At 27.5% G+C, this 17,646-nt stretch overlaps 2 protein-coding genes across 7 annotated transcripts; one reads left to right on the top strand and one right to left on the bottom strand.

Moving 5' to 3' along the window:
* Positions 1–49: 49 nt before the first annotated feature.
* On the bottom strand, positions 50–7,541 carry LOC117163340 (uncharacterized). Of its 4 annotated transcripts, XM_033345538.2 has the most exons (22): positions 7,188–7,541; positions 6,078–6,188; positions 5,794–5,985; positions 5,561–5,679; positions 5,205–5,454; positions 4,842–5,054; positions 4,542–4,720; positions 4,251–4,460; positions 3,989–4,148; positions 3,831–3,905; positions 3,695–3,713; positions 3,381–3,607; positions 3,135–3,294; positions 2,846–3,051; positions 2,629–2,776; positions 2,331–2,524; positions 2,120–2,257; positions 1,938–2,034; positions 1,691–1,767; positions 1,422–1,605; positions 1,042–1,208; positions 50–895 (listed from the first exon to the last, which is right to left on the bottom strand). In XM_033345538.2, exons 2-22 carry the CDS (start codon positions 6,123–6,125, stop codon positions 740–742), a joined length of 3,219 nt encoding a protein of 1,072 aa, XP_033201429.1. In that variant the 5' UTR covers positions 6,126–6,188; positions 7,188–7,541; the 3' UTR covers positions 50–739. The 4 variants fall into 4 exon arrangements, with proteins under 4 accessions (XP_033201429.1, XP_033201428.1, XP_076484039.1 ...); XM_033345537.2 differs by having other exon boundaries at positions 1,042–1,205; positions 3,381–3,713; XM_076627924.1 differs by having other exon boundaries at positions 3,381–3,713; positions 6,078–6,140.
* A 395-nt stretch (positions 7,542–7,936) lies between these two features.
* Positions 7,937–17,471, top strand: Graf (GTPase regulator associated with FAK). 3 transcript variants are annotated; one of them, XM_033345235.2, is made up of 21 exons: positions 7,937–8,090; positions 9,063–9,226; positions 9,680–9,837; positions 12,675–12,746; positions 12,841–12,942; positions 13,013–13,123; positions 13,224–13,328; positions 13,892–13,963; positions 14,205–14,271; positions 14,351–14,448; positions 14,538–14,632; positions 14,705–14,786; positions 14,882–14,984; positions 15,067–15,288; positions 15,429–15,534; positions 15,623–15,944; positions 16,045–16,234; positions 16,318–16,474; positions 16,554–16,610; positions 16,716–16,795; positions 16,879–17,471. In XM_033345235.2, exons 2-21 carry the CDS (start codon positions 9,067–9,069, stop codon positions 16,968–16,970), a joined length of 2,451 nt encoding a protein of 816 aa, XP_033201126.1. In that variant the 5' UTR covers positions 7,937–8,090; positions 9,063–9,066; the 3' UTR covers positions 16,971–17,471. The 3 variants fall into 3 exon arrangements, with proteins under 3 accessions (XP_033201126.1, XP_076483884.1, XP_033201130.1); XM_033345239.2 differs by lacking the exons at positions 7,937–8,090; positions 9,063–9,226 and adding an exon at positions 10,209–10,234 and having other exon boundaries at positions 9,722–9,837; XM_076627769.1 differs by lacking the exons at positions 7,937–8,090; positions 13,892–13,963 and having other exon boundaries at positions 8,823–9,226.
* Positions 17,472–17,646: the final 175 nt, after the last annotated feature.

Below are 17,646 nucleotides of genomic sequence, written 5' to 3'. Positions count from 1 at the left end.
ACGAAAATATCGGAATTCCACTCAAATTTTGATGATTCATCTCGAATCCCAAGTTGATTCCCTATTCTCGAGACAATCCCACACATTTTTAATAATTCTAATGTGTTCATATGAAGTAACATAAAACCCGATGCAGCAAATGACTTTATCCGCGCGATATCGCTGCGATCATATATCTTTATTTGTTTTCCCAGTTAACAACAACGAAAACAGACATATGATCAGAGTGATATACTGCGGACAAAGTCGCTCGTCTGCACTAGTTCTAAATGTGTAGCTAGCAGCGACCGATTTTTTACAAAAAGTGTATATCATAAAATATTTTTATTTGAAATAAATAACAATAATATAAAGAAGGGTCGAGGTCAATAAAAAATGGAATATTTATTATATTTTTTAATATAAAACAAATCATATTGTATGTATAAGTTATATATACAATAATTGAAACCATCCTCAAAGTAATATTTTGAGGCAGAAATTTTTCTTTCGTTTTTTGTAGAAATAATTTATTGCACATGTGCACAAATATGTATTATGCTGATTTTTATAAAATATGTCTTTACTGTTAAACATTGATCGTTCATGAATAAAAATTGTATAATTTACAATTATAATTGCATGCATAATTAAAATTTTCAAATGTCATATTAACTTAATATATAAAAACCTCATTACATTTCTTATAGGCAGGCTCCAATTATTTCAGTGTGATGAAATATTAATTATTTGAACATGTTCAGGCTGGATCTTCCCCAGGGCCAGATGTAGAATTTCTCTGTGGCTCAATTTGAGTCCTGTTTTGCGAATTGCTAGTTGCAACCGCTACTTTATGTTGTGTAGTTAAACACTGTAACTGTTGGAGCTGTACAGGTTTAACAAGAGTTCTCTGTAACTACAGAATAAACAATCTTTGAATTGTACTTATAATTTTAAATAAATTCAAAAGTATATATATTCTTTTATATTACATCGTCTTTTATAATATGTAATTTTCTTCTCTTAACTAAAAATTTATACTAATAATGCAAAAATACATACTTGTTGTTGTGATAATGTTGCCACTCCAAGACTTTGAGTTTGCTGACTGCACTGCCCTGTAGAAGCTCTAGCATGCAAGGATTTTGTCAATAATGTTTGTTTATTTGCAGGTACTACTTGGGAAGAAGATGTCGTCTGGGACGCCATAAGCACTGGTTTCGTTGCTGCTATAAAACATGACACTATCCTTATTTGTTGAAAAAAATTTAATATAATGTCCTAAACATGAATAAATTAAGCAGCTTATATAAAAATATTTATACATATTAATGTATAATAGAAATTGTAAAATAATATGGAAACAATAGAATTTGTTGTTACTGTCTATAATCTATTTTTAAATAACAATATATTGTGACATGGTATCTATGGTAACTTACCCATTATAGGAGTTAACACCTGTTTATTACCAGACAGTATTAACTGACTGGCTGTCACTGTTTTAGCCACAGTTACTAATTGATTTGATAAAACAGTTGATTTAACTTGATTTGGTTGTACTTGACGCGCTATATGATTAACTCGTGGCCTTTGAGATCCAACAAGTTGAATTGCCTGTCCACCCTAAGAAGTAATCTTTATCTCATTTTGGGACTTTAATAAATTATTATGTACATATTATATAACACAATATATAATTTATAAATACCTGTGCAAGGGTAACAGAATTACTACTACGTATGTTTTGTTGTGATAATCCTTTGACTGCTGAAGGTATTATTTGGGCTACAACATTTATTGTATAATAAAATACAGATTATTTCGTATATCATAATTATTCAGTTTATATAGGCATAAAACATTTACTTATCTTTGTTAGTCAAACATTAATATATTAAATAAAGTAATTTAATATGAAGATTAGAATCAGTGCATCAAAAAGAATAAATTCTTACCAATTGGTAACGACAAATGAGTATTGGCAGGATTAGTTATTACTACTGTTGGTGTACTTCCAGCAATAGCTGTTGTAACAACTGTAGTAGCTACCATCTAGAAATATAAATCAATATTTCAGAAAAATTTAAGTGTTAAACTAACCGAAATGAGCAGACGCGTGAAATACAAAAAAACTAACACTAGAAACCGTGGTGCAAGTATTAGTTGCAGATGATATAGGCAGAGAAACAATAACTCCTGTAGGTGTAACGGAACCCGTCGTTGCTGACACATTTAGCGACATCGTAATGGGTTGTGATAGTCCAGGAAATGATACCTGTTGTATAATGAATAGTACAGTAGTATTTCATCTTCTACGCCATATGTTGAAATAAGCAGCTCTCCACAACCTGAACATTTTGAAGACCATTGATGGAATTCGACAGACTAGTAAGATTTACACCCTGCAGGTTTACATTGGTTGATGGTGGAGTACTCATTGGCGTTGCAGATTGATTATTCTGACTGGAAGAAGCAGTTAACCGCTCAAGGAGAGAAGAACCAGAATTAATTCCTGGTATTGGATTATCTGCAGATGGCGTTCCTATAATACATAATTTTAATTATGTTCACCTTAAATAAGACAGAATAGAAATAATAGAAAAAATACACACTAATTGTATCTTGTGTGTATCTTCAAATATTTACCTGCTAACAAAGCTGAAAGTCCTGACATTGATAATCCAAGTGTTGAATTAGGATCTTGCACACGAGCTAATTTCACAGCTGTTGCTTTGACTGGTTGCTGCTTACAACTTAATTGTCCTGTTAAAGTTGAACTTAAACTCACCCTTACCTAAAAATATATTTCTTACAATTTCAGAATATTGTTAAAAACGTATAAGTACGAGCTTAATTGACTTACTTGACCAGTTGTATTAGGGACATTAATGACATTTCCATGACTAAGAACTCTAGATGGGATGGAAGCATTCAAAGAGATCCTTCGTGGCTGGACTTTCTGTTGCGTCAAATTGGCAGGACTGCTATTTAACAAACTAAGGATCGCAGCATTATTTGACTTGTTTGTAGTCTGTGCATTACTATTCATAGCAGCAGCTGCTGCATTTGCTGAAAGAATGTTTAATAAAATACTTTTATTTTTAGCATTTCTTTTATTTTGTATTACAGTTTATATCAATATCATAACAAACCTGCAGCTTGCTGTTGAAATTGTTGAGCAGAATTCATGAGAGATGTTACAAGTGCTGTTATCGCGGGATTAGTAGAATGTTTTTTAAATGGTATTTCATTTTGGCTCTGATTAACGGTTTCCGTAACACAATTTTGTGTTCCAGCTTGCAATTGAGCTTGCTATAAGTAGAGAAATATGTAAAGTTGTCCGAACATCAAAATATAATGTTACACATAATTCATATAAATTCATGTATAACTCCTACCAAAACTGGAACATTTGTAGATGTAGCATTATTAATATTACTGTTTAATTTCTGCTGAAAAACTAAAATTCCAGATCCATTACAGGAATTGCCATCAGCAACCGACATAGTAGAGTTATCAATCTGTACAGATGTGGAGGCATTTGATCCACCATTAGTTAAAGGTTGCCCTGGACTCATTGACGTAGTCTCAGTCTGAGCAATAACTTGCGGAATATTTGTTGCATCTACGCATGTCAAGTTATTAGCAGAAGTAGTGGCTTCTGTCATAGATTTCATTGAAGCTACTTGACCAGCTAGAGTATTTAACTGACCTTGAGCTCTTGATAAGATCTGAAATAATTATTATTAAATATTAGTTTAGTTCAGAACAGTCTTATTAAGATTTATTACGTTTATTAAAAGTATAATAATTTTATTCAAATATTTAGCAAGAAATATTTAATTTACCTGCTGCGCGACATGTTGAGATTGAGCTTGTTGTAAATGCTGAGCAACTAATTGCGCTGCTTTTGCTTGCTGCGCCTAAAACAAGTTTATTAATCAAAAAGTATTTATTTGAAAATTCATACAATAAGAAAAAAATTTCACTTTTGTAGTATACATACTTGTTGATGTGCTCGTTGCATACCAGGTGTACATGTTACGCGAGGCACCTGCCCTGGTACAACATGTTTTATTCTAACGTTCTTTCTACCCTCTTCCGTAAATATTTCCGTAAACTGTTGAATGTAATGATTTGCCAGAACTCTTGTACCTAATGTAAATCTATAAAAAATTCCAAATATTTATTTGTCCAATCAATTTTTATAACTTCAATAAAATATAAAATTCTATTTGATAAAAAGAGAATGATGAGCAAATACTCGCCGGCATGCAGATCCGTTTTTCTCTCCTTCACGATGATTCTTATCCATATAAAGCTCTCCCAGGTACTCAGAATTAGAAGGTCTTTGTAGAATTGAGAGCTTTATGTGATCTATTTCACCTTGACTTCCTCCCGTTTCTAATATATATTCTTCTATAACATGTGGCAAACAGTCTTTTGTTTCTCGCGGGCGTTCGTATGCTTTTGCAAATCTATCATACATGAAGCATAAATTTGTATTAATACATATAGTGACGTTTGATAAATAATAGTAACTTTTTACTGAAATGTACCTTAAAACATCAATAGGTGTATTTGGTGGAAGTAGAGGAGGATTTGTAAGAGAAGGCGGTGGACAGGCAGTGGTTGTAGCTACTCCTCTCTTTGCTCTTAATTTTTGCATTAAATCTTGTATTGTTAATCCCTCTGGTTGCGCTAATTGTTCCAATTTTCTCTTACGATTAACTGTAACCTATAACAAAACAAGGTAAAATATTTCAAATATTAGAATTAAGCATGATATAATATATTTAAAAACACAAGCAAACTAAATAGAAATCACAGTTGCATTCTAGTCCATTACAATTAATTACCTGTGAAAACTTTTTGGCTTGTCGCATAAGTTGGTGATCAGTAAGCAAAGATTTAGATTGCCTTAATCGTGTTGTAGCTATGCTAGGAATAGGATTTGGATCAAGACAAAGAGGTCCTTGGGTAGCTGCGACTAAATGTGATTCTAACATTAATCGTTCTTCATGACTCCAATCACCATCACTAGTTAAGGTTGATACATCTGAGAGTACACTCTAAAAGATATTAAGACATTATGCTGATTAATTTAAATTCATTAGATAAAACTTAATTATTATTTTATTTATTATCTTATTTTGTCACTTATATTAGTATTTCTCAAATTTCATTTCTAGTGAAAAACTAGTATTTTTTTTATTTCTCACTTGTGTTGTAGGCTTAAGAAGCACATGGTGAACTTCAGCTTTAGTATGAGGAAATGCTTTTCGATAATCTCGAACTTCAGCTATTATACAACCATCATAAAATAAATGAGAATGATTAGTTTCTAGTTGTTCAGCCAACATTGCAGGCAATTGACCATTATCTATACATGAAAGCAATTCACCCTGTTCGTAACCCATCAGTTGTGTTTCAGCTAATATTGAATTTTTATCATACTGATTTCCCTTATCACTATTAAATTAAAATTACTTATTAATCTACTATTATTAATTTAGTTTCCAAATATATAGTAAATAAATATTAACATATACTTAATAGAAAAGTATAATATATTTACCTATTTCTTACAGCTAGTGAGTATCCTTTATTACCAGCATAGAGATTTACGATTAATGTATATAGACCTTCTCTTTGCACCAATCTTCCCAAAAGGTCACATTCATTTTCTAGATTATTCTACATAAATAAAAATATTATTATTAAACTAGTTTATTAATCTATATTAAATTTTTTGGAACATATTTAATATTAAGAATATTAAAAATATTATTTCTATAGAAGTATACATACCAACACAGAGTCAGGAGTTGCATGAGGAACTTTAGTAAGTTCTTCAAAATATAATCTAGTCAACTTAGACTGAATGCTGTGTTTAGAATGATTCTGTTCTTTTTTTTGAATAGATAATTTATCACAAGCTGAACTTATAGAATTTTGTCCTTGAACATTTTTCCAACATTTGGATACCTGATTTATCATATCCTGCATATAAAATGTAAATATTTAAAATTAAAAAATCTACTTGAATTAATTAGAAACTTATAATAAATTAGAAAATAATAATAAAATATTACCTGAGCCTGCCGACACGCATCTTCTAAACTACAGGCTGTATCAATCATTTTAATTTTTGATTGCTAAAACCATTTAATGTCATATCTGATATAATAATGAATTTTCACAATCTAAAATAATTTCATAAAATATTAATATCATAGTTTTTATGACACAAAATTTGTATTATATTAATTTAATAAACATTTATGCCATGATGTTTAAGTAAATAAAATACTTTACTATAAGATATTTTTTTATAATTTTTAAAATTTTACAAGATTTTTAAGATTATTACATTCTAGAAAATGTGTTTAATATAAGACTTAAATTGCTAATATTATGATATGATATTAGTTATATATATAATCATATATAATATAGTGCGATTAGTATAATCTATGAAAGAAAGAAAAAGAAAGAGAAAGGAATAGAGAAAGTATTTTTTATTCATCTAAATAGGTTATCCTTAATATAGTTTAATTATCAATAACTAAATTCATATATATATATATAAATATAAAAATTTGTGTAATAAACTTTCGTTGCTAACATTTGTATCACATTTATAAATAAAATTAATTTAAAATTATATATCAAAACATTACATAAAGCTATATTCAATATAATACAATAATATGATATTAAATAGATAAAATATATAAAAAGATATATATACAGTACAAAATAAAAAATTATAACGTTGAAAAAGGTTTTAGTTAAGTATAATAATTTGATAAAGAGTAAGAACATAATTTGTTATGAATTGTAAAAAATACTAATGTGGAATATTTTACAAATGCATTTTTTATTACATTTGTTTATCGATGAGGCTATTATGTTTCTTATCTCGCCTTTTGAACATTATAACAAGTATTTCAAACATAATAGTAAATTAATGCAATCAGAGAGTATCAAAAGGTAAAAAATAAGATCAATAAATAAGATTTATCGAAACAGAGGGTTATGTACAAGTTACAAATAAATATGAGAGAATATGTTTTAATCATAGCGTGAATTCACCGAATGTCAAAACAAGCACGCTACATGAGAGGTTATGTAAATGTTTATGAATTAATACAAATTACATTTAAATCTTTCGAATAAAACATAAACAATAGGTTATTTACCTCTAATGGATCCACAAAGTAATCTAATAGTAAACATTGGACACAGGATGTGACTCAAGTTAATTTTCTTATCATAACCTCACACGAATTGGTAAATAATACACAAGTTTACAGATAGCGAAAATTTTTGTCAACGAGTTCTTATAATCAATAAAAATTATTTAGTGTCAAATAAATAATATTTACAAGTAAGAAACGTCATTTTAGAGGACACAATGTAACCTATTATACAAACACCACACAATCATAGACTGGAAAATTGACCACATTTCTCTCTAGTGAGTTACTCAATTTATAGTTCGCAAGCTCGACTAGCATTCGAACAACTAAAGACGAATTTAGTGTTTCATGTCGAACACTGATCTCGAATTTTATTCTATCGGGAAAGTTATTAATGTAAGAGAGAAACAGTATTAAGAAGTCTAACCAGCTTTTAGCAAATTTATTTATGAAAAGGATACATAAATAGTAGTCTACATTAATTGATTAAAATTTTATAAGAATAAAAATTTTTTATTCAAGAATCATATATTAGCTTTAGATTTTAAACTTTTTATGAAAAACTTATATTTATTTAATTTGTATAAATTCGTTTTCATTTATGGTACAACTGTACTACTAGGTACTACATTAAAATACCATTACCAATATACAAGTGGGATTCCATTCTTTAGATAAATTGTTCATGTTCAAGATTACGATAATCCAAGCCTAAGTTCAAGACGTAGACATTTTGTATCGAAGATCGATATTTGTAAGTATACAAGCAATGTCATTTTGCTAATTACAATGTTATGTTAATGTAAAAACCATCATAGTGTTGAATGAGAAATGTATGGAATTCAAGTCAATTTAAGAAAGCAAGTTTTGCTTCCAAATTTTCGCAACAATTCCTACTCTTAGGTAAGTGATATTTTAATACTGTCATTTAGAAGGAATAATTGGAAAATTACTTAATATTTGATTATTTCTTATTTATTATAATCTTTATTATAATTATAAATTACATTTAAAAAAATGTAGAAATTTTTATCTTTTGGTAGCATTATATACTTAATTATTAAATTTGATTTTTGTAAAATATTTTATGGACATATAATACGTATATTCAATCTTTTGAATACTATATTATTCTTAATTTTATTTTAGCATAATAGGTTTATATATTCATATATCCACTTACATAAATACGTATATATATACATACACATATATTTTATATTAATATTAATTAACTATTTTTATAAATATATTTTTTATTTTTAATCAATGAGAAATTATTTATTAAAAAAGAATGGTTTGTAGCTTTTTAATTATAAGTTTTATATGTTAATGTAGTTTTTGTGAATTTATTTAAAATATTACGATAACAATGTATAGTTTCATTGTAGTAAAGGTTACTAGTTTATAAAAATAATAATTGTACACATAAGGCATAAGTTATTTTATAAAAGTACTATGTAATTGTTTTGTTTTCACAATATATAATTTTATATTATACATTGTGTTATATCGCGGTGTTTTGAATAACCCGCCATTTAATCTGTAGTTAGTTCATTTGACTCAAGAGGGTATATGATCTTTAATCGTCGTTGTAAAGCTCCTGTCTACGTAATCGTGCTAGTGATTTAGTATTAATCTTAACGAAGATTCAGAAATATATCGTTCATGACTATCAATAAATGAAAGAAATATTGTGAACTGATTTTTCTTCACGTCAAAGAGAATTTGCGCTGCGAAGTGTTTTGATGCACATTCTGTGATATATTGTCTCCGTTAAATGATCATATATCGTAATAGTTATTCTAAGTGTTAATTTATCGGGTCTGTTGTTTTGATTTATTAATGACATTTGAATTTTAATATACAATCAAGAATAATGGGTGTTGGCCTCAAACCATTAGAGTTTACGGATTGCTTAACTGATAGTCCTTACTTTCGAGAGAATCTTCATTATCATGAGCGTGAATTGGAGAAGACCAGCCAACAAATTAAACGGCTCATCAAAGAGGTCAAAGATCTTTTATTAGCTGCCAAAAGTAAGTCTATTTGTCACAAGGTTGATAAGGTTCTGTGTACACATGTAACAGCTGCTCTTATCTTATTCTATTTTACTTTCATGTTTTCCAGTAACATATTTTAGTTACAAAGTTATAATATTGAACAATTTTTTAATCAACTATATTGACACTAAATTTTTTTCAAGGTTTAGGTTATTTTTTAATTTATGATGTATGTCATATTCATATTTTGTAATATAAATATATTTGATTTGTGCTACTATACATATAGACTATACTAAATTTTAATTTTGTTTATTATTTTCGTCATATCATAAACTATGTTATAATATCATATGGAATAATGTTATATTTCATTATAATTGTATTTTTACCATTTATATAATTGAAGATACAAGTAATAAGGTTCTGAATAAATATATTTATTGTAAAATCTATGATCATGAAAATAACAGCTATTAACTTATTTAGATTTGTCCAGAGCGCAGAGAGCATTTTCCAAAACATTGCAGAATTTTAGTTTTGAATGTATTGGAGAAACTCAAACTGAGGACGAAACTCACATATCACAAAGCCTTAAGGAATTTGGTAAACTTATTGCATCAATAGAAGATGAAAGGGATCGCATGGTATGCAATGTTTTTAGTATATAAATATGTTTTATATTCATTGGAAAGACTATTCTTGAATGAAAGCAATTCATATTATAATATTTTTTATAGTTTTATTAATTTGTTATAGTTCAATTCCATAATATTTAACAATAAAAATTAAATTTTATGTTTGGCATAAGAAATCAAAAATTATAATTTTGATAAAAGTTTACCATAAAAGTCATAGTACAATTTTATGTATCATATTTTTTATTAAACTAGTAACTAAAATATTTAAAATGATATACTTTTTTTATATTTTCTGCAAAAAGACATTGTTGTGTATGATTTATTTGTTTATAAAAATATAATAAGTGTTACTATATATAAAAACTCTGTTTTTATAGAAGGAGCACATCCTGGTTATTTAATGGTATATCTTTTGAAACATATTTTCAATCAAAGTTCTTTTTATAATTAAATTATATTTATTTTTTCAATATTTTTTAAAAGTAAACAATTTAGTATATTACAATGTACATATTTCTTGTCATGTTTCTGAATGCACACACAAATAGCTTTTATTTTTGAATTACAAAAGAGCTTTTAACATTTACATTAATATCCTCTTCAAGGAACAAGTAAAAATTTTATATATTATTGCATGTAACTGTTATATACATATAACATATCTTTATAAAATGTTTCAAGCGTTTAATGCATATAAAAACAAAGACTAAGTGTTCTTAGCACTAACATGTTAGTAACATTCTTTAACAAGTTATATATTTAATAATTTTTAATGCATTAGGTAAGTTGCATATTTAATTACTGTTACAAAAAATAAGTTTTTCCCCAAATAGTGAAATAACAGAATGTTGTTATGCTTGTTTTTCTATAGCAATGTCAGTGCTTGTGTGTATGTGTGAACATAGGACACATACATGCATTTGCATTCATTTTTAAACAAGGAATGTGTCTTAGTAACTCTTTTATAGTTCAATAATTTTGTACTTAATCTTCTATTTTAGTATTGATATGGTACAAGATTTTATGATGTTTAGAATAAATAATCAGGATTGGATGATTGAATCCAGTCCCCATTCTGAATATAAGAACACAATATTGTTCAGTTTAGTATTTAGTGCTAAAGTAGTTATAATAAGCTTATTCAGGTAATGTGCGTTAATAAGTCATATATTTTCTCTTACTACTAACATATGTGTATGTTCGTGCACATAAATACATAAATGTTACGATACATAAATGTGTAATAAATGAAATAACTAAGTTGTAGCTTAATCATTTTATTTACATAAATTGTCTAATTTGTATTATACAGGGTGGTTGGTAACTGGTGGTACAAGCGGAAAGGGGGTGGTTCTACGCGAAAAAAGAAGTCGAAAATATAGAATAAAAATTTTTTTTTTAATTTTTCCATCGAGACAACGATCTACAGTGAGATCCGTTATAACGAGACGTGATAAAGTGCACGCGTACCGAGCGAAAATTCAAAGTCGATTTTCTCGAAAACAAAGCCTCGAACGAAAAATTTTTATTCTATATTTTCGACTTCTTTTTTCGCTTAGAATCACCCCCTTTCCGCTTGTACCACCAGTTATCAACCACCCTGTATAAATCTTTTTATATTACTATTATTTAGTGAGACATATTCTACATATGGCTTTTATATAAATACATATGTTAATAAAATAATTTCTAATACATTTCATTTATGTATCAAAAAAGCAATTATAAAAATTTGCAAGAAATTGAAAATCTGTAGTTAAAAATGTATTCTAAATAAAATGTCAACAAAGATTAGAGTTATTATAATCAATACATTGTTTAATATCCTTAAAAAATTATTTGATAATTACAAATTTTAAATAAACTATGTCTTTATTATACGAGGATATTATTGTTATCACCTTAAATACAGAAAACATGTTTATTGTTTCAGTTTAAAATAAACGTGTATATTATTTATTATTATACAGAGCACTCTAAATCTCTTGTGGACAATTAAGTGGGAGGTGATTCGTCATGTGAAAATGAATCGAAAAGAAAGAATATTTTCGTCCGAGGCCCCGTTTCCGAAAAAATCGAGTTTGAAAATTCGGTTAAGTATCGACTAGATATGGATAAACAATTAGCAGGAGATTATTTGTTATTACGTGCGAAAATAAGTCAAAAACGTAAAACGAAATTTTTCCGCTTAAGGCATTATTTTCAAGAAAACTAAGTTTGAACATGCTTAGTTAAGAACTGGTCTAGTGCACGCGCATGATACATTTTAAAATTTATTTTTCTTGAAAACAAAGAATTTTATACAAAATTTGAATTCTTCATCTTTTACTTATTTTCATATATATTTCAATTTTGTGTCGATTATTATTATATTTCTATTCAGTTTGCAATTAGTTAAATTCTGAAAACGGGGCACTATATGAAAAAAATGTATTCTTTCTTTTTGATTCATTTTTACATGCAGAATCATCCCCTAGTCGATCGTTCACGAGTTGCAGAACGCCCTGTATATATTATATAATATTATTTTATGTTTTCTATAATGTTGCTTTTGTAATAAACATTGGCTGTATATCTCACAATATAATTATTTATTTTCCCTGTATATATATTTGTATTATGATTTAATTTCACTTTTTATTGTTTCTTATTATGATTAACTTTATTTATATGTTATATGTAGTTGTGCATATATGCACATATAATTCCTAAAAGTTATATAATTTTATTTCTGTATGTATTTATTTCAGTACAAGACAAGATCACTGCTTACTGTGATTCAATGAATTTTAAAGTTATTCTTTTATAAAAATTTTACTTTATTCAATAACTTTTATTTTTAGCTTGAACGTGCTTATGATCAAATTATACTCCCTTTGGAGAACTTTAGAAAAGAACACATTGGAGGCGTCAAGGTAATGTAAAAACTTTAGTAAATTAAATTTCAAAGTTAATGTATATAGTACAATCTTTTATTTATGAAATAATATGAAACTAATATATTAATAGGACGGAAAGAAGAAATTTGAGAAACAAACTATTAAATTTTGTCAAAGCCAAGAACGCTACTTGAATTTGTCTACCAAAAAACAAGACAATGTTCTTCAAGAGGTATAAATATTTACATATTATAAAAGCAAAATATTTATAGTACTTGATCTAATAATATAATTACTTTTAGGCTGATGCAACACTGGAAATGGCTGAAAGACATTTTTGTCAAGCTAGTTTAGAGTATGTGTTCTTGCTTCAAGAAGTACAAGAACGTAAAAAATTTGAATTTGTGGAAACTGTAAGTTTTCTCTTTTTATATGTTTTTCATTAAATTATTATAGATTTTAAATCAAGAATAATTAAATATTACAAGTTACAAATAATACTATTTTTTTCAGTTACTAGGTTTTATGTTTGGTTGGTTAACATTTTATCATCAAGGACATGAAGTTGCAGAGGATTTTAAACCTTATATGACTGAACTGCAGCTAAAAATACAAAAGGTTAGTTCTCTCCTTACTTTGTATTTCATTGCTTTAAAATATATGAAAAGCATTAGAAGCACGATTCTAAAACTGATTACTTACATTAGCACTATTCAGATGACAACAAAGTTGCTTTGTGCATTATAACATTGATTTATATAAATCTATGAAATACATTGTGCATTGTTGTTTCACATTCTATCTCTCATATATCTTACAATTTATTTATTGAATTACTATACAAAATTTGGAAATGAAAATTTTATCATTTTATTATAATATAAATTACTTTGTTAACTTATGTTATTATAAGAATGTGGTACAACATATTCCAAATATTTTAAAAGATTATTTGGGATATATAATTTGGGTACTTTTAAATGTCTTGTTATGCACTTTGAAGTATTTTAATATTAGTAATTCTCTCATAATTGATTTGGTTGTTAATGTTCAACTACTTGTAGATATACTTAAATGTAACTTCTTACTAAATTATTGTGTGGTGCAAATATTATTAGGATAACAGCATGATAAATAGCTTACTAATTTTCAATTTTATGTGTGTGTGTGTGTTTTACAAGACTAGAGAAAATTTCCTTGCTACCCGGGATAAAACAGAATCACTTATGAATAAAATGAAGGATATGAAAAAGGTATGTGATATATTTTTTATTATTTTTATCATTTAATTTTAGTATACATCATTGTTATTTACAATGCATAAGAAAATGTGTTATTAAAACATAATATGTAAAATTGATTAATTAATTCTAGAAATGATTGAACATGAGTTCTATGTTCAAACATTGTATTTAAAAAAAAATCTGTTATTGTATAATGATAAAGTTAATAGTAATCTATAATGGAAATACTAGTAATATTTTCATTTTGTAGTCTGCTGTAGAAAGTGGGGTCAATAAACTATACACACGTGAAGGTTATTTGTTTCTAATGGAAAAGAGTAAATATATAAAGTTTTATGTAGTTAATAAATGGAACGTATATTTATTACATATTAATATAATCATAAATCTTTATAGAGGCATTTGGCACAACATGGACAAAACAGTATTGCACATATCAAAAGGACAAAAAGGAATTTACAATGATACCTTATAATCAACTTACAGGAAAGTTTGTAAGTAAGCTTTAGGTTTTCTAAAATGAATGTTATTATGAATGTACTATCAAGAAAAAGCATTCATTAATATTGTCTTAACTTAATAGAGTAGCAAAGAAGTTTTTACATTGGCATCTTGTGTACGTCGTATGTCAGATACAATTGAAAAACGATTTTGCTTTGATATCACCACTATTGATAAGTAAGTTCAATTCATAATAATTCATAATACAAATATTTTTACATTACATTTACAATTCTTTTATTTTCTTAGACCTAATGTAGTATATACATTCCAAGCACTTTCTGAAGAAGATAGAAAGTTATGGCTTGATGCCATGGATGGTAAAGAACCAGTAAGTAACAATTATTATTGGATTCCTACTGCATTACTTTTTAAATCGAGAATGATTGAAAAAAATTGATACAATATCTATATTTATCATTCCAGAATTACCCTATAGTAGGTGCATCAACCAAATCTGAAGAAACCACCTTAGATGAAACTGGTTTCATGTTCGTATCAAAATGCATTACAACGCTCGAAGAAAGAGGTAAGTTTGAGGTAGCAATTTACATATTTCATATGTAAATTTCATCAGAAAATTACTTTAATATGATGTATTACTGTTCTAGGTCTTGAAGAGCAAGGTCTCTACAGAGTCGTTGGTGTTGCTTCCAAAGTAAATAAACTTTTAGCTATGGGACTAGATAGAAGGAAACTAGAGAAACTTAATCTGGATGATCGCTTTGAATGGGAAAGTAAAACTATTACTAGTGCACTCAAAACATATTTGAGGACGCTATCTGAACCGTTAATGACTTTCCGATATTATAATAGTTTCATTTCAGCTGCGAGTGCGTATAGGTATTCTCTATAATATTATTTTATTTGAAATCTTTAAATTAAAAATACCATCTTTTTTATATTAAATTTCTATAAATTAAAAAATATATTTTTTAATTATATTTTTCATTTTTATTATTCTTTTCAACAGAACAAGAAATCAAAGAAGCACGTATCAATGATATTCATAATCTTGTTTATCGACTCCCAAAAGCGAATTTCAATATGTTAGTGCTTCTTATTAAACATTTGTACAGGTATATTAATAACAAAGTCAATTTTATTGAATATTCAAAATTATGCAAATTGTGTAATTTTTTAACCTAACTATATGTTGTTTTGTAGTGTGGCGAAAAAAAGTGATAAAAATTTAATGACTGTCGGTAATTTAGCGGTATGTTTCGGGCCATCCTTACTGCGACCAGAAGAAGAAACAGTAGCTTCTATAATGGATATTAAATTTTACAACATAGTAGTCGAAATTTTAATTGAAAATTGTGAGAGAATAATTGCTGGTCCACCACAAGATACTGTACGCTCAGCACAAAATACCATTCCCTCTCGATCACAACGTGTTAATGTAGAAGATGGGTCAACATCTTCTGGTAATGGAACTCCTTTCCTAAGGTATCCAGTACATGCTAATATATCTTCACCACATGGACATGTAAGTTATATATTAGCTGATTTTACGTTTCAAAGCATAAAATAAACTTTTTGTCGATTATACGATACATACATTATTCGAAATTAAATTATTTATACAGCTTGGTACTAGATCATACTATGATAGCCCACTAGCAGTTGTTACTAAATCATCTTCTATAGATGAACGAAAAAATGGCGACTACGAAGAAACAGAACATACAAGTCACAGAATACCGACATATTTAGATAGTCGAAGTGGACGTGTTAAATTAACGAATGCAAATCTTATATATCATTCTGCAGATAAAGGTTATTTTAATTCTTTTTCAAAATGTATTTGTTTATCTGCATGATTTATAATTTAATAATTATAAATAATTATATAAATTCAGTATTAACCAGTGGCAATACGAGTAGCTCGAGTGAATCAATCGCTTCTGATCCACACTCATTTTCATCTGACTTGCCAGTAAAACAAAAACGTGGTTCTATGATGTCTGTACATTACCCGTCGGGTTACACTCAACGAAACAATCCATCGGTATCTGTGTAAGTGCCTTTTTATTAACTAAACATTTTATTTTCTTACTTGAATGTACTTTTAATATGCATACAATTTTATTTGTAGAGTTAATACATCACCTAGCAGTGGACGTTCAAGCCCTGGACAAGTACCTGGTATATGGTAAACATAAAATTCTTATTAAACATGTTCATCATAATTTGTTATGTATATATTTTCATTATGATATCAATATTGCGTTATTTAAGAATATATTTTTTCTTACAGGAGAGTCCGCACTTTGTATGCTTGTGTGGCCGAAAGTGATGGAGAATTGTCATTTGAACCAAATCAAATTATTACAAATGGTATACAAAATTTAGTACATTTAATGATTGCACATTAGAAAATTGCTTTACGAGTAAAGTACTAACATAATATTTAATTATAGTAAAGGCCTCTTTGGAACCAGGATGGTTGGAAGGTACATTAAATGGTAAGACGGGATTGGTCCCAAAGAATTATGTTGAACAATTGCCTTGAATTTGGAAAAGCCAAAGAGTGCCTACATTGTTTTTACATTGCATAATTCGTAGGGTATGTTTAGTACTATTGCCTACTGAAACATATGTTCACGAAAACGGGAATGCTATGCAATGACATTTGTGAAATATAATGTTTTCTATTTAAATTCCTTTGGGTACAATTTACATAGTCAATTACACACACGTGCGCACGCGTGCTCACATATACACATACATACAAACATCTTTATTTATTAGGAGCCTTTTTGCTCAAAAACGACTATAGTGTATATAATCACTTGTAGAAAAATTTATATATATCTACATATATAGTGCTAATATATTATATGATATTTAAATATATTTGTACTAAAAGATATTGATCCAGTATATAGCTTTTAGGAGATCTCATAGGCAATAATATTTGTTTATAGTGCGATAATCTCCACGCGTAATGTGCACGCATGTGTACACACATATAATATCAAAATGTGATAAAATAAATAAATACCAAATACAATCAGAATTTTTAATAAAGATTTTAATAGTATAAAGACTACATTAATTTATAATTAAATATATTACAAAAAAAATGTATACGTATTTGTAGTTTCCTAAATAATAATCTTACGTTTCAATTTTAAAAATTAGATAACTTATGTGTAAAACTATTAAATAAAATAATGTAAGGAATG

The sequence above is a fragment of the Bombus vancouverensis genome, chromosome 2 (assembly GCF_051014615.1).
Source record: "Bombus vancouverensis nearcticus chromosome 2, iyBomVanc1_principal, whole genome shotgun sequence".
NCBI lineage: Eukaryota > Metazoa > Arthropoda > Insecta > Hymenoptera > Apidae > Bombus > Bombus vancouverensis.
The sequence above is the reverse complement of the archived record's forward strand: the minus strand, read 5'-3'. Positions and strand labels throughout refer to the sequence as shown.

Bases quoted from the DNA above. Each gene is read 5' to 3' on its own strand.
- LOC117163340 (XM_076627924.1), bottom strand. From the start codon at position 6,125: ATGATTGATACAGCCTGTAGTTTAGAAGATGCGTGTCGGCAGGCTCAG. The intron at 5,055-5,204 runs GTGAGAAATAAA...AATATCTTTTAG, and splicing joins TTCTTAAGCCTACAACACAA to AGTGTACTCTCAGATGTATC. The intron at 2,258-2,330 runs GTTGTGGAGAGC...ATTATACAACAG, and splicing joins ATGGTCTTCAAAATGTTCAG to GTATCATTTCCTGGACTATC.
- Graf (XM_033345235.2), top strand. From the start codon at position 9,067: ATGGGTGTTGGCCTCAAACCATTAGAGTTTACGGATTGCTTAACTGAT. The intron at 14,449-14,537 runs GTAAGTAAGCTT...TTAACTTAATAG, and splicing joins ATCAACTTACAGGAAAGTTT to AGTAGCAAAGAAGTTTTTAC. The intron at 16,235-16,317 runs GTTATTTTAATT...ATATAAATTCAG, and splicing joins ATATCATTCTGCAGATAAAG to TATTAACCAGTGGCAATACG.